The 17,337-nt window shown below is 40.6% G+C and overlaps 1 protein-coding gene across 6 annotated transcripts in view; it reads right to left on the bottom strand.

Annotated features, from left to right (window-relative positions):
* ATP11B (ATPase phospholipid transporting 11B (putative)) overlaps nt 1–17,337 on the bottom strand; it is a 101,511-nt gene that overhangs the window by 38,989 nt on the left and 45,185 nt on the right. For all 6 annotated transcript variants that reach the window (XM_066618736.1, XM_066618734.1, XM_066618735.1 and 3 more), the window contains exons 8-20: nt 16,454–16,501; nt 13,951–14,015; nt 12,369–12,450; nt 11,151–11,301; nt 9,595–9,792; nt 8,641–8,799; nt 7,659–7,834; nt 6,040–6,108; nt 4,978–5,051; nt 4,708–4,811; nt 1,791–1,972; nt 466–669; nt 44–197 (exon numbers count right to left, since the gene is read on the bottom strand). In XM_066618736.1, coding sequence (XP_066474833.1) covers nt 44–197; nt 466–669; nt 1,791–1,972; nt 4,708–4,811; nt 4,978–5,051; nt 6,040–6,108; nt 7,659–7,834; nt 8,641–8,799; nt 9,595–9,792; nt 11,151–11,301; nt 12,369–12,450; nt 13,951–14,015; nt 16,454–16,501 — 1,666 coding nt within the window. The remainder of the gene's footprint in view (nt 1–43; nt 198–465; nt 670–1,790; nt 1,973–4,707; nt 4,812–4,977; nt 5,052–6,039; nt 6,109–7,658; nt 7,835–8,640; nt 8,800–9,594; nt 9,793–11,150; nt 11,302–12,368; nt 12,451–13,950; nt 14,016–16,453; nt 16,502–17,337) is intronic.

The following is a 17,337-nucleotide window of genomic DNA, read 5'->3' as shown; positions in this document are numbered from 1 at the left end:
TGTCACTGACAGTCCCGCTTTAACCAACCCTGAATGGAATTACCTTTGCTTTCTGCAGAGGTGCCATGCGGCAACACAGCACTGCTGAGCAATTCCTACAAACTTCCATGAAGAGTTTCTCATGTTGCCTGAGAGCAAGAGAAAGGCTGGTCCCATCCACCACCAGTCCATGCTGGATTACATGGTCTTCCTTTATTCTAAGGGGGAGGAGGAGGAAGAAGGGATACTGTCAGGAAAGAATTCTTTATCATGCAAAAATAATTATCTGATTTAGCCAAAACTTGCAGAACCACCACCTGCAACAATGGACTAAGTTTGTGAGCTATCCCCACACCCATGAAACCATAGGTTAATAAGCATCAAGTTAGCTTAATACAGAATAAGATGCAAAGTTACTGGTTATTTTTATATTGACATCCTGTTAAGTGCCATCTTCTGTCCACTCAGACACACGCAGTACTCTACCTCCTGGCTAGCTGCCTCAGTTGCTCTGCACAAGTACTGTCCGATTTGTGTTGTACGAGTTCCAGGATATTCATGGTTCTGTGGAAGTGTCCACATGATAAGCTGACACTAACAGCCGTCTCATGCTTGTCTCCAGTGAGCACCCACACTTTAATGCCCGCCAGCCTGAGCGCCTCTATGGTTTCTTGGACTTTGTCTTGCAGTCTGAAAGCAAACCACACTAGTTAACAGTCGGTATTACAATTCCTTTGCATCTGTCAACACTACAATGCCTTAAGCCTGTTTTGATTTTGCAAAATTATGGTATGGACAAGTAGCTTCACGGGGCTGCCCTCCAAGCACTGGAAATTATATGCCACCATCTCTTTGGCTTCCAAAGTACCATGCACCGCTTGCACACTTTCAAATCTATGTATACAGCGATAGGAGCTAGAAGACTCTTTAAAAAACAAAAAGTTTCTTAGGAAGCTGAATTCAGGAACTCAATAGCATGTTCAATGCCTCCCCCGCCTCATGTTTCTGCAGAAATGCACATAACCCAGACCTGCCTCATTATACGATGTTCATGCCTGCCTAAGCAGGCCCCAAGAGGCATTCCTCATTCTGTGCTTTCTGCATCAAGACTCGCCCAAACCAAACATTCACTTTGAAAGGAAACAACTTCCTTGATGGACACACTCGTATGCAGTACCAAAATCCTGGCTGACTGCTCATACAAGCTACTGTACAGAGGAAATCTCAAGGAGACTGCTGCCAGTCAGGATCAGGTGTCACCACAGGCTGTGCCCCAGCAGACTCATTCACACAGCAGCCATTTCCCAGCTCCCACACACCTACATTTGAATGGCAAGTGAAAAAATTTTTGGTATGATCCAAGATTCCCATGTGCATTCTCCCCCACCAAGTGTAACAAAAGAGCTTTGCACACACAATCATAGGTGCAACTGCCCCATATGATCTTTCCCCCTCTATTCTGGGGGACAAAGAATCACAGAATCTGCATATGAGAAGCCCTCATGTCACTGTAATGTAGCGGAAGGCAGGGGCACAAGCTCAGCTCACCACCACAGGACAGGAACCAGCAAATCATTGTTTGAATTAATCTGGGCTTCTATGTCTAGAAATAAAAGCTCTGTTTCACATGCCCTCTCTGTCTGAAGTGTGCTGGTAGGCGATGCAGAACAGGGTCTTTTCTGTGGTGGCACAAAAGATATGACTCATTTATTTTATAACAAAAACTTGCCTAACTCTTAGGCAGTGAACAGAACTGTAACACAGATGCATGATTATCTGTCTCCAAACTGATCGGTACAGGTAGCACATACTTGTCTTCTACTCCTGTAGCTCCAAGTATTACCAGGTCTCTTTCTATGAAGTTGAACACCTCTGTCACTCGCTCTTCTCTCTGCTGTAAGGCAGTTTTCGCCTCAAAAAGGCGTTTCTCCACTTCCTGGTACTCCAATTCTGTGAATCTTCTGTAGGCTACACACAAAGTTCTTAACCCCTTCTATAATACAAACCCAAAAACATCAGTAAGTCTCAGATAGGACACGGCAATAAGGCTTTTCTACTGAATGGTTACATTATAGAACTAAATGGAAGAGGATACACTATTAATACTTCCATAAAATTCTAAGATTGTCATTTTGACAGTTTGGATTCTTCAGCTCAGCTTTGATTGATAGAAGATAAGGAGATGGAGAAGGGGATATACAGGTGGGTTAGACAAGATGCCTAGACCAGGTTTGTGGACTGTCATTGTTTGCTGGCTTTAGTGCTCATTTTATTTATGGCCATTTTAATTTTTTTATAATATGCTATTGGCAAGATTTATTTAAAACATTTATACCTCACCTTTCCAAAAGCTCAAGGTGACTTACAAATAATCGATAAAATTGATCTAAAAACAATAAGTTTAAAAGCAAACAATTCAAAATAAACTAACAGCCAGGTGCTACTTAGAGAACTGACTACAGCCGAGATTCCCTAGTTGGGGAGATGGTTGCATCAACTAGTGATGTCAACGTTCTGGAGGTTTGGATAACCCAGGGCTCAGACTGGACATGATAGCATCAGAAGATAGCCTCACAGGTATAAAACTCTGTTGCTAGGGCCTATCAAGGTCCTCCCATGACCATCCTATGGATTCCTACCAGCGCTGTGGTTGGTGATGCTATAGATGGGAAGGTCCATGCTTTGCTCAAGCACTATACAGATGAGAGTTCAGCAATATTTACGAGATTAGTTTATTCGTTTTAATTGCTGTGAACACTTTGATTGTGACTTAGAACTTTATTTAAATACCTTTAAGTTCCATGTAGCCTAACAATTTATTCTATCAATAAAATTATAACAGCTGTGTTGTCTGTGAGAAGTAATAATTTCACTTAAATCCAGTCTTACCAAGAATCTTACCAGGCGTTCAGAGCATTGTGCTCTGAACTCCTAAGGACTGGGGCTGCTTATAGGCCTTCAGACTCCCCCTGACTGGAAGCAGTTAAAAGCAGTAGTGGCAGCCTATCTTTGAGGATGCAGTCCAGGAGTAAAACCATCCTGCACAGGACTGGGGTTGACTGTCAGTGCTGTGGTAAGAGCGACAAGAACCATTTGATGAAAACTGGGGTAATGTATGGCAAATAAAGAGTGGTTCCCAACATGTTGTCTTACAGACATCAGTAACTAAAGTGATTGCCATCTTCAGCTGAGAGTCCTAGAGGGTTCAAGTCTGCTTCAATATCTGACACAAACTCTAATCTTGCAGTTTTATTAGCTACCTATAAAAATCTCTATCCTATTTCAGTATAGTTCCAGCCAGGTCTCTCTCACCAAGTTGTAATTAGGCAACAGATTGTGTTTAGGTGCAAATACTGAGGTAAAAACTGAACAAGCACACTCATTTAAAAATCACAATTGGCCCTCTGCAGCCAATTAGCTCTCTATCTCCAGAGGTCTCTGAGTACTGGGAGATTATGCAAACAGGAATAAGCAATGTGGAAGGAGGTGGGCAGGGAAGCACGTTGTAAATGATGCCCTGTGTTTGGGAAGCTGAATTACAAATGACAAGGGGACCTCAATTCAGCCCCCCTCCCCCCACAATACATAGTTTGTGTTAAGCTAACACAGCAGGACGGGGAGCAGTTCATTCCAGGAGCCTTTAAGCTGCTGACCCCATCTTTCCAGAACAGCAGGAAGAGCAAGCAAGATACTGAAAGGGCAAAATTACACAGTCAACAATAATATAAAGGGGGTCCATAATATGGCTGGTTAATGATAGTCATAAGAGATTCCCCTTAATGTGCAGTTGCACTTTACCAGTTGTTATGCTGCAATAGGTCACAAAATCGGATTTTAGAACTGAGCAGTTTAACTTCCATGGCAGACATCTGAGTATATCCAAAATGATGAAGCCCCAAGTCTGAGCTACAGTGGAGATGTGAACAACTTATATGCTTCCCAAGCCTCTTCTGTTGGTTTCAAAGCAATGCTGTTATAAATGTCAAAGAAAATCAACAGGTTTGGGCATTTGATATCAGGATCATGATGTCAGACCACAATCTGAGAGCAGCACTCTAGGCTGGGACGCCAGATCAAAAGAATATAGAGGATCTTTATGGAACTGCACTGTATCTATTCTAAAGGATGCTATAGTAATAGCAACACAGCAACGCAAATTGAGGGGAGAGGCGGACTGCCAGGTCACATAAACCAGCAAGTTACACAATTCTGTTGCTGGTTTGTTCTGGTTAAAGATTTGTAATCAATGACCTATAACAAATGTGTTATGCAGATCTGCAGGTCTTTAACACAGACTCTGACCAACTTCAAAGCTTAAATGCGAAAGCAAACTTTATGAGCAGTAGGCACTTGAAATCAGGCTCTCATTGCACTGAAAGTGAAATGGGCTAATTAACACACTTGGAAGCTCCCAATGCAATTGACCTGAGCTGCTGCAGTCTGGTGTTTCAAACTGCACTAGAAACAGCAGAAACTGCAGTCTGAAACACCAGACTGCAGCCATCAGGAAAATCATAGTAAAAGCGCTTTTCTTTGTAAGTCAAGCCAGGCTGATGACCCACGTACTCCAGAAGGTGTCTGCATCTGGACAACCTCATGTGTGTATCAGCCTTAGCCTCACACTGAAAAAATTTAAATTGGGGCAAGGGGAGGGGCAAAAATTGGTTCTCAGGTTAAGTAGAAGTGTCACCCAGATTCACAAACACAGAAAGCAATATTCTCACACACCAATGCAAACTCATCCACATGAATTCTCGTTTTCTCGATTTCTCCATGTTTACTGCACGGAAGAATAGCAGATTCTGCTCCTTTGGTGAATAAGAGTTTGTCACCTGTGAAGAAACAGTTTCAAAGGAGAAAAACATAAATTCTGCAGCCCATCTAAATTATTACAACTTTTTTGGCCATAAGGATCCTATTACGGCAGTTTTAGAACTTTATAAGTGAAGAAGCAGAATAGAACAAAACATACAGTCACTGTCAAGAGTCTTAGCCTACCTGATGGACTTTCTACAATGACACTCATTCTTCTGCGATTTGCATCAAACTCCAAAACGTGTAGCAATTTGTACCTTTAAGCAAAAGATAAATGTTGTGAGGAGCTACACGTAAAGATGTTAAAACTAAAGCTGCAGAAATCTACACACTCACTACAGAACTGAGTATTTGGAGAACCTAAACAGCCCTCAGTCAGCTCAGAGGCTGGGCAAAGGGGCTAAAAGTTCTCATGGAATACAGACAGCCTGCCAAGGGTACTCCCCCTTCACCAAGGGGCAAAGGAGAACACAAGCAAGCAGTCTTCTAGATGCAATTCCCCCTCCCAAAGCTTTATCTCACCTATATCTCCTATGGCTTCTATCTCACCTATACCTCCTACTTTCAGAACAGCTTCACTTCCCAAGGTTCACTTTAGGGATATACTGATGCTTTCATTTCATACCACTGGAATCTACCACTTTGGAAAAAAACAGAACCAGTAGTAAAATGGGCAGTAAAAAGGGTACTACTAATAAAAGTAGTAAAAAGGTTGTAATATTTTTAAGCTGTGACCAGCTGGAGCAACACTTACAGCCCAATCGTAACCACACTTTCCTGAAAGTAAGCACCATGGACTCTAATGGCACTTACTTCTGAGTAGACATGCATAGGATTGGGCTGCCAATGAGATGAGTTTCTAGTTTGCTGTTACTTGTCCAGGACTTCACTAATCTGACAAGATCATATCCATAAGGAGTTTCAGCCTATCCTAGAGCAGCAGCTCTCCAGGGTATCATGTAGAGGGTAGAGGTCTTCCCAATTCCTTTCTGCCTGGGATATCTAACTAGAGATGTCAAGGGCAGAAACAGGAATCTTACAGAAACAAAGACCTTCCATGGACTTTTAGACCATCTCTGAAACCCAAATTGATCAGAACTGCCTTTTGCCAAAGAAGGGCAAAACTTTATCAGCAGTTGTGACAAACAAATCCACAGTTTACGATTTGACAAAGAATCATTACAAGACAAAACTTTAAAAAAATTAAAAACAAAAACCACACCCTAATAGGTTTAGCATTTTTACCTTTCTGGCTTTCCAAGACTTTTAAGCTCCATACTGTCTGGACCCGCTCCAGTAAATACAACACCAACCCTAAGAATTTAAAAGGAAAGAGTTACAAAATACAATTTGATAAATATGACAAATTATACTGTAGTATCTTCTACATACTATCTACACCTGTCTCTCTCTTTACTATAGAACCTTCTTGCTCTAGCAAATCCCACATCTCCAAATGTCTAACAACTCTGTCAGTGTCTCAAACAAGGTGTTCAAGAACTTCTTGTCTTTCCTCCCAAATCCTCCTCTCGCTGCACTCTCTCGATCCAGTGACAATAACTTTATCCACTCTGCTGAGAAGGTGCAAAGCCTTGGACACCTCTGTCTTCCCTTTTCCTCATATCCAATCTGTTAATCTCTCCCTCTAGAACAAGGGTGTCAAACTTGTTTCATACTGAAGGCCGAATAACATAAATAATGCCTGCTGAGAAGTGATGTCATTAGGCAGGAACTGTTGTCATTAAACAGGTCATAACCAAAAATAAGCACCTTTTCTCACTTAGGAACAAATTCGCTGCAAATGACAAAAGAAAATACGCAAATCTTGATGATATTTCAAGATATGGGAGAGCCCAATTTTCGTGTGGACTGCCCTTTCAGCAGTAACACCACAGCAATGCTCAGCATATGAGAACCTGAGGGCTGGGTAAAAAGCTTCCGCGGGCCGCATCTGGCCCCTGGGCCTTATGTTTGACACCCCCACTCTAGAACTTCACAAACATATCTCTTGGTTTTCCTCAATGAAAACTCTAGTTCACACATTGATCATCTCTCATCTTAACTACTTCGACCTCCTTGTCTTTAGTCTTCCATTATCTCACCTTGGCCCCCTCACCTTCATCCAGCTTTCTGTCAACAAAAAAATTCACTTCTTCCATCACATCACATCCCTCCTTAAATCCCCACACTAACTTCCTGCCCACTCTAGGAACCAGCACAATCCTCCATTCCTCTTTCCTCTCTGCTCTTATATCTCATTACACTTCAGTGTGTTACTTTCATTTCTCCACTCTCAGTTGCCTGAAGGTCTCCTCCCTTCCTCAAACAGCTCTACTCCTTCTGCCCAAAACTCCCCACCAAGATCCTCTGAGGGATGCCTCATCTCTTCCTCCAATGCAAATCCCAAATCTTCCACAAAGCCTCTGGCACTACCACCTAGTGCCTCTGTCTTATCAACACTAAGCCCAAGTACCTGTCCGTTAAATATTGTTTTCCAATTACCTTCAGTTCACTTCCCTCCTCTTCCTCTGTTGTCTTCCATGCATTTATTTTTAGACTGTGGGCCCCTCAGGGTATGAATCTGTCATTTCACCTGTTGTAAACCACTATGTACATGGATGGTGCTATATAAATCATAGTGATAGTCCACCATTCTCTTTCCATAGCTCACTGTACACTAATGGCTAAACCACAGAACAACCTTCAATTAATGCATTCAAGACAGACAGGGCTGTTTTTGACTCCCAGTCTCCATGATCCCTCCCACCCACCCAGAATGTTCCTGGACTTCGTGACAACAGTGCAAAACCTCCTCATGCAACGTTACCATTCCTGCCTGCTGAACACAGACTTCTGATCCTCACCTGCGTGCAGCTTCAACTAAAGCCTTTTCATCTGGGGAGGAAGCATAGTACTCAAGCTGAGATGATATGCCATTGGCACGCCAAAGATGGTCACCAGTGCCATCGGTTTGGTCAGTATTGATCTGCACTGTATGACAGAGACAAACAGCTTTCAGGAAGAGTTCTTCCTCCTTTGTCTGTTGAAAAAAATTAAGATAGTACTGCATAAAAAACCCTCAGACAAATTAAGTGAACATTGTCTTAAAAAAAAAGAAAAGAAGCATGCTAACATAAGTTTGGCCTTTAAGATCATAATATTAAACATACAACTTTCCAGAAAGCACTACAATAACATCCACACTCTATTCATTTCACAAGACAGTGATACGCCAGGGTTTCAGCCAGGGGACTTTTCCAGCCCTATCAGTTGTTAGCAACTGAACATGGGACTTGCTGTGTACAAAGGATATGCTGTAACACTGAGCCATGGTCCATCCCAAACACAACACCATGCAATTTCAATCAGTAAAGAGGCACAGATTTGTTGCATAATATGGGTATGATTGGAGGAAACAGAGCCATGAGACAACTTTACACAAATTCAGGTTTTCTCCATGCCACCCCTTCTCCCTGACAGTGGGACACCAGGACATGTACAAGTTGTCTACTCCAGTTGTACACAACATACTTAGGGGTATGGAAATAAGCAGGACTTATTTCCAAGCAAACACAGATAGGCTCAAGTTGCACACCAAATAAAAACTTACTTAGAAATAAATGCCCCTGAACTTGCTGGGCTTATTTCTGAGTAAACAGGGAGGGGACTCAAGTCTTAGCTTCAAGCAAGCGCATTCACACTCAGCCTTCATCCATCTCTGAGCTTCCTCTCTAGAATTATTCAAATCTTCTGTTTCTATAAGCGCTTTTTACAACATAGTCTTCTTGAAGCATTACAAAGATTACATAAACCTCCAATTAATTTTCATAAATAGGAAATTCTTACAAGGTGAGGCCTTATTCCATCTGGAACATCCTCAATAAGTCCTTCTGGAACCAACTTGCCATTGATCTCTTGGTATTTGATACCATTAATGGAACACTCCCGAAACTGCATCTCATTTTCCGTTAATGTCCCAGTTTTATCTGTAAACACATACTCCACCTAGAATTGTCAAGTTGAAAAGTGACGTAAGCAAAACAGATAAGAATATGCATGTCTCCCCACTCCATCCCCTACAACCTGACATTTGCAAAACACTGGCATGGTCTGTAGACAACAGGTTTGAACCAAGAGCAGTACTCAAGCTTGATAACACCTAGAGAACCTAGAGAACACCTAGAGAAAAGGCATAACCTAGCCTCAGTGCCTCATCTATAAAACTAGACCAGAGACTGTGTGTGACGTGTCCTTCTCCCATGAACATTTCAGCTCATTATGCTGGGGACTGAAACTGGGTCTTCTGTATGCAAAGCATGTAAGCTATAACTGAGGTACCAACTCATTCCACACAGTTCACTCTATCCTTTCAAGGTCAAGAAGCCCCACCCCACAGTCACTAGACATACTACTGAATTCTTTCTAGCTTCTGAGATTAAGCCATCCCCACAGTTGTAAGAGTTAGAAAAGCACTTTATGAAATGAAGCAGAAGTTCTCAGGAGGATGAAACTGAAGAGCACTCTGTTCCAAAATCTGCACTTGTATATTCCATACACTGGTCTGCTCAGAGATATTTGATTATATGGGCAATATGGACTGCAAAGTATTTAACTCACTAACCATTCTAAAATATGTACATGATACTGACATGGAAAAGGCTTTAAACCTATTTCTCCCAATTCGGTCCTTATGATTTGTAGCAACATACACAAAATGGTATTGATAGGAACAAACAATTGCTTCAAATAAGGAGATTTTGAAAAAAAAAATCCAACAATTAAAAAATAATTATTTTATACCTGTCCCAGCTCTTCATTGAGGTCTGAAGTATTTACTTGGGCTTTCTCATTTGTTTCTTCATGATAGAGATCAAGGTCCCAACCAATAAAGAAAGACCCAAGAAATTTCTGCATCTCAACTGTGACGTATAGTGAAATGGGTATAATGAAGTTGTAAAGTACCAGGAATGCAAGAAAATCTGAAATAAATCTCAGTATCTATGAGAGAGAAGTGAAAGATTAGTTTTCACAAAGTGAAACATGCTTATTTCAGAAAGTATAATGAATGATACAAAAAGCTGGTCACAAGTTTGGTGCATACAAATCAAATGGATTCTTCCACAATGCCCCATGTTTTGGAACCACAGTCTTTGAAGAAATGACTATCCAATAATTCTTTTCTGTTTGAACTGACATGCTGATGGCTAGAATGAAACTGCAAAACTCTGGGCAGAACACAGGATCACCCTGTCCCACCTTTGTGAGGCAGGTTAGGCTGAGAGATGTTGACCAGATCAAGGTCACCAAGTAAGCTTTTTGGTTAAGTGGGGACTTATTCCCTGATCCAATATTCTAACCACTACACCCCACTGACTCTTATAACACATCTCTCCTTTAGAAATGGCATGACAGAACCAGAAATTATTATCTCTTTGCAGAGACTGCCACCTGATATACTGTGGATTGTTTTGTAAAGGAATAATTTTGCACTTTCTGGAACTTTCTGAACTAATATGGCTTGTAGTCACAGCTAATACATACCCAAACCAATAACAAATAAGGCATCAGTGATCCTTTTTAAGTGTGCATGTTCGCTTATAAAGATGGCATTGATTCACAGACCTGAGGAACTTTCATTCTACGACACTGGAACCATGCCCTTACTTGCTAGTAGTGAGCAGCAATTTCCTCTACATAAGTAGATAACTAGATATTGCCACTGCCACCATTATCCCTCTTGAACATCTCATTCCCAAGGACAAAAAGAGAAAGAGAAGACACACTTTTAAGTGGTCTCTCTAAGCCCTTTAAGTTCAGAAAAGAGGCCATTCTAGTGCAACAGTTGATCATACCCCAAAAGGGACAGAGATCCAGGATACTATTACAATCCCAACTTTCAGTCTTCAGGAATAGAAGCCAACTACAAGTAAACCCAAGCACTTTTCATATGCCTGGGGGCAGGCACTGTGCAGAAAACCAAAATGAGATCAGCTTTAAGAATCCATATCTATAAGTATGAATAAATAGCACATGATTGCATCTGGTAAAAGCAAGAAAGAGGTTCTCGGGAGATGGTATGGAATAGATGAAAGATGGAAAGTAAAATATTTTACCCAAAGCACCGATTAAATTCAATATTATGGTCCTGCAAAATGTTGCTTTTTGGAGTTCTGCCAGAATATACAACTATGAAAGGGGCCAGATCCATAGCCAAGGTAAAGTAATGATGTCACAGAGTTTGGTCAAAGATGAGAAGGAATACCAGGTCATGAAAACTTGACAGCAAGACTCCCACAACCCACTGACAATCTTTAAAAAACAATTACCTAACGACACATATAAACATTGCACATTACCTTACTGCTGTTTCTTTCATGTTCCGTTTTCTGGTTATACCAAGGCTCATTCCACTTTTCTTCTGACTGCCAAGCATATTTCAATATTGTACTTAAGATGGCTTCAAAAAGGAGGATTATTAGATAGATAATCAAAAAGGAATTCATAGACCTATAAATGAAACAAAATGGGTGAATGCTGATCTAATGCTCAAAGTATTCATAATACTGACACTGGTCTGTAAAAAGAGTTCAAGAGAATTTGACAAGAGAATTTGAGATTAGTTGGCGCCCCAAATAAAGCTACTTCCTTCCCCTGCTACTGCTATAACGGTTTTGCATTTTTATACATAGATCCTAATATATTCTATTCCAATGAAAACTGGGGTAGAACAGGGATGTCAAATATAAGTATGCAGCAATTTATCTGCTCACCGTTGCAACTGGGTTCTCCCAGCATGATGATTGGGCTCTTTCATATCTTGAAAATATGAAAAATATTTGCATTTTCTTTTCTGTCATTTGAAGCTAATGAGTTTCCATATGAGAATGAAATGTTTATTTCTGGCCATCATCTGCTTAATGATGCCACTTTCTGTTTAATCAATCAATCAATCAACAGTATTTATATACCGCTTTTCAACTAAAAGTTCACAAAGCGGTTTACAGAGAAAAATCAAATAACTAAATGGCTCCCTGTCCCAAAAGGGCTCACAATCTAAAAAGATGCAAATGAATACCAGCAGACAGCCACTAGAACAGACAGTGCTGGGGTGAGGTGGGCCAGTTACTCTCCCCCTGCTAAAAAGAGGAGCACCCACTTGAAAAAGTGCCTCTTACCCAATTAGCAGGGGATGTTTAATGATGTTGCTTCCAGCCCTCAGCAGGTGCCACAACTGCTAACTCTGGCCCTCTGTACAAAATGAGTTTGGCACCCCAGGGATAGAACAAGCGTATTGTCCAGGAACATACAAAACAATTGCCTGAGACAAAATTATTCGAAGCACCTAGAATTGTCTGAATATAACTCCAAGTTTAAAGAGCCGTTTAAGTTTAGAACCAAAAAGATTCGCCTATTGCAAAAGAAGATTCTAGCCTCTGTTCTTGCCAGATCACTACCACATCTTCCGTTTCCAGAAGACAATCACTTTTATATGCATATTTGCAAATTGATGGGATTTTTTAAAACACACATTATTCCATTGTCTACAATGAATTGAAGGGCTTTCGAACACGTACTTTTCCACTGCTGATCGTTTCTGTGACTTGCTCTTGTAATTTAATGCCATCTTTGTCTCCATACCTGTATATACTGCAACACCTACGAAAACCCCAAAATAAAATGTTAGCACTTATTGTTAATCAGTTCTACTTATATCCTGCCTTTCTTCCATGCTGGAACTCAGGGTGCCACATATGGGATTCTCAGGTGGACTACTACCCAGGCATTGCCCAGACCTAGATCAGCTTGGTTGCAACAGAAGCTGCATCAAGCCCTGGACTTTACCATTTACAGCACAAGACAACAAAAGATTATTATGGTAAGTGTCATAGCAAGGAAGTGCTACAGTTTTAACAATATTCTGTTACGAAAAAACAGGGGTGTGGAAGTGTAACTCCTGTTAACATTTATTCTTGCTCAAGTCAAATCCATACTACTGACCAATATGAAAGGAATAAGAGAAATACACTCTGGTTGCACTAGTCTATAGTCATTTTGAAACCAGCATTCATGTCAGACACATAAAGGTGTGCTATGAAAATTGTGCCAGCCTCTTCATCCTTCGAAAAACAGTTGAGAAACTATGACTGGTCCAGCAGGTGGGCACAACTTGGAAGGTTATATACTGGGTTAAATATTCAATATTTTATTGCCTAGTTCTGCGATACATCCAGGACTGCTTGCTCCACAGCCGGGGGTTCTGCTCCATGTTCTACTACTGTCTGCCATAGGGGAGGCGGTTACTTGAGACACAAGCTTTCTCACTTATGAAACTGATACTGTACAATTTCCTTTCCAGGAAGATCTGCTGTGTCCCATTTCTGTTGGTTTTTTTAGGAGCCATACTAATACCAATTTATTCCAAAGAGCTTTGGAGGTGCATTAACTGAATTCCTGGTTAATGGATTTGCTGGGTTTCTACTGCTTAATTTAGACTGCTAGATCTTGATTGTGCTAATTATCTCATCATTTTTGTGATAACTGTTTCAGTACACAATGTGAATTTTATATGTGAACCACCTTTGAGGTTTTTAAAGAAAAAGGTACGATATGTGTGTTGTAGTAAAAATAAGAGCAAATCATATCCCTATATATTTAGAGATAAGCTTCAACTACAACCAAAGGGGATGCCAGAGGTTGCACTCTGTGCATGATATCCCAAGGTCCTGAACTAAAAGAAATATAGTCCATCATTATGCTATCAATAATTTCTTGGACCCTCTGCCTGCTCAGCAGTATGACTAGGATGCACATTCCCATTACAGTAGTGGAGTAAGTATGGGATATTTCTTGAGAATACACCCAAGCTTGATTGTTGGTTATAAGAAAGATGTGTAGGTCTGGGCTCTAAACCGTCATGCAGCACCACTAGCAAGACTACTTCCTGATGCTTGTCTAGGCTCTGATGGTCAAGAAAACTTCCGCTAAACATGTTAATAAATGATCATGCCCCATGTGTTGGGAAAGGACCCAACACATTGCATCAAGATGCCCCACTATGGCTTGCTTTTGAGAGATGTATACACTGGGGGAAGCAGCATTCCCTTACCCAGCCTCAAGTATCTTTGAACAATTACTGAAACAATTACGTCTACAAACCAAAAATTTCTTTTGTGTTTTTCAATCTTGCTCCTCGAAGTAAGAGACTTTCAGGCCCAAGCGGTCTAGAGAAAAGAGACAGAGAGAGAAAGAGAGATCAATGTTTATGGTTGGAGCAGAAATCACAATTTTTCTTAAAGTCTGGGCTACCAGACGCTAACCATTCTGATAGGCCATGGAGAGAACTACACAAAGCAAGCCAGGTTCATTCCAGGCAAACAGCTATGCATGCATGCCATTTGCAGTTCCCTTTTCATCTCTTGCAATCATCAAAATGATATGTAATAAGTCAAGCAAGAAAAGGAAACACCCTTATTTTGCCTAGTTACTAAAAAAAGAAGCTGAATGAGTAAGCGTGCACATTGCAGTTTACAAAATTCTTAATTCTATTGTGTATATCTAAGAACTTATAGACTCTATCTGGCTTCAACTGCACATATTTTAAAGATCCCCAATATATACTCAGGATAGAACATTTTACTGGTAGCATTTGCATGCAGCATTCATACAAATACATTCTTAGACGAAACTGAATTAAGCTTCAGGTTAAGCTGTTTCATCCCCCTCACCCCGACTTCCCATTTCATTCATATGAAATGAATTTTTTTCATTTAAAAAAAATATAGTCACTTTACCCTACCCTACTACAATTAAGCCTAAGTACATGAAATGGTAACATACTCTTCCCCAACTACCTTGACACAATTCTCCTCCCTTTCTTCCACTGTCTTGTTCCTATTTTTAGACTACAATTCTCAAAGGCAGGGACCCATCCTCCGTTCTAACAGAAAGCACCCTGCACATCAATGGTGTAAATGGTAATAATAATGGACATATATAGAAAACCAAGCTGAACTCAGTGGGACTTAGTCATAACTAAACTTGGGACACAACTCAAAGGAATTTCATTATAAGTTTTCATAGGAGTGTTCACCGTTTAAGAAAACTTCAGACTGGGAAATCTGAGAAGATAGGAAGGGGGAGAGTCATCATCTTAGAGCAGGGGTCTCCAAACCCCGGCCCGGGGGGCCAGAGATGCGGCCCGCAGCGAGCCTCTATCTGGCCCACGACCAGCCTCTTGTCCCCTGAAAGCCTCTGGCCCACTCGACTGAACGTGACCAGAGCTGTGCTCTGATTGCATCTGGAGCATGTTCTGAGAGGCTGAGTCAATTAGCCCACTCATTTATTCATTAATCTAAGTTCCATCTCTAATTTATTTATTTAAATTTTATATTTAAATTTTTTTACAGCCCTCAGCACTACGCCAGATATTTCATGTGGCCCTCTGGCCCAAAAGTTTGGAGACCCCTATCTTAGAGGACTGTCATGATAACATTTCATACATTACAAAAAGCTAGTTTTACAAGTTAGATCAGTTCAAACTGGTCAAGACTACACCATCAGTAAAAGCAGGAGTAGGAGCCTGTAGCCTCCTTTACAGAGCTTAAGTCACTTCTACGACAATAACTTGTCAGTAAATTAGCTCACAGAGGTTAAACCCAGAGTTAAACACTTTTTAGCACTTTAAAGTGAACTAGAGTATAAAGAAATGTAATTTGGAATGGCCAGTTATTCTATATGTGTGCCTACAAATGCTCAAGCCCCACTTCTCCAAGAGCTCCTACAAAAACTACTTAAAACAAAATGTAGTAACTGAGTACAAGATCTGTGGCATCCCTAACTAGACCAAGAAGTTGATATAGCAAAACTATCACTAACTCAATAAGCCACATGCCTCTCTAGAAAATAATGTCTTTGTTGATCTTCAGAAACTAGCAAGTCAATCTTGGCAACAGAGAGGAGATATCTGCAGATGACTATTAGGAGCTAACCTATGCTGAGTCAGACCACTAGCCCATATAACCTATTGAGTTGGTTCTGATTTGCTTGCTCTGGTTCTGGTGCTATTGCTCTTAATTGTGATACTGCTGCACTATTGTTCCTTGCTTTATGTTCTCGTATTATAATGAATTGCTGCAATTTGTTTATTGAAAACTTTTCTATCCTGCCTTTTCATCCTTGTGGAAACTCAAGACAGTTCACAACATCAGTACAACCGCTCATCACAAAGGAAATATTCAACATCAAATATATGAATGTGCATGTTCATTCTGTTTTTATTGCTATTCTATTACTCCTCAGATTGTAAGACACTTTGGGTTTTCCACATGGTGAGGAAAGGTGGGGTAAATTTTTAAATAAAGCTACTATTATCTCCTCTAACTGGCAGCAGTTCAAGGTCTCAAGCCAGGGCCTTTCCTGGCACAGCGACCTTTGATCTTTTAAATGGGAAACACTGGCGCCTGCATGCAGAATATGTTCTCCAACACTGAGCACCTACCTGCCCCTCTTGGTTTATCTTGCTCTCTGCAGGCTGCCACACATGGCTGAAAGGTTGCAACTGGCTTCGTGAAGCACATATTCACATGGGCCTGATGCAAGCATTGCTAATCTACACTCAAAATGATCGTGTTTAAGCTTAAAGTAACAACATTTGGCTTACCGTACTATTTCCTCAATTTGCTGACTTATAGTTATTCTTCCAACAAATCTGCAAAAAAATAAACTTGTATGTTAGGAAGAAATACTTTGGAAAACAAAGGCCTTCGTTACAATGATGCGAATTAGGAATCAGGAATGGTATGCAACAGAAAAAGCTCATCTGCCCATATATCATTTTGACCATGACACAAAAAGTGAAGGATTTCATGGAGGCACAAGTAGCCATTGATAGATGTTTTCCATCCATTTGTATAATCTTTCTTTAAAACCACTTGAGCTGGTAACCATTACTACACTGAACTCCACAGTATATTTATGTTTCTTGAAGTAGTATCTCCTTTTATCCCTTTTCCTCAAGCTAAAAAGCCCCCCAATATGTAGCCTTTCCTCAAAAGGGAGGTGCTCTAATTCTCTGATCATTCTTGTTGTCCTCTTTTATACCTTTTCCCACTCTGTATTAACCTTCTTGAGGTGTGGCAGACAGAATTGTATACAATATTCCAAATGTGACTGCACCATAGTTCTGTTACCATTTGTATCTAAGAGGTGAGGTGAGGGTTATCTCACAGAAATTTTTTGGGGTTTGCTTGTCATATCTGTGGTGACCTTTCACCAAACCAGATTCATTGTGGGAAAGTACCCTTCACTGCAAGCTCAAAATAAAGAGGGTCTTTTGGAACCTTTTTGAAAGAGCATGTCAAACAAGGTCAGTGATGCATAATGGAGTCCACATTCACATTCAGTGAATACACATTCAGACTGGCTTCTCAAAACCAAACCCTTGTGGATTAACAAGAAGTTGCGAAGGTTGTGAAAATCTGTTTTAAGTGACATAAAAATCTCACCACAAGTCAACAACAACAAAAATCACCACAAGGCAATGCA

Source organism: Tiliqua scincoides, chromosome 3 (genome assembly GCF_035046505.1).
Source record: "Tiliqua scincoides isolate rTilSci1 chromosome 3, rTilSci1.hap2, whole genome shotgun sequence".
Taxonomy (NCBI): Eukaryota; Metazoa; Chordata; class Lepidosauria; order Squamata; family Scincidae; genus Tiliqua; species Tiliqua scincoides.
Note: the sequence above shows the minus strand (reverse complement) of the source record. Positions and strands in the feature narration are given on the sequence as shown.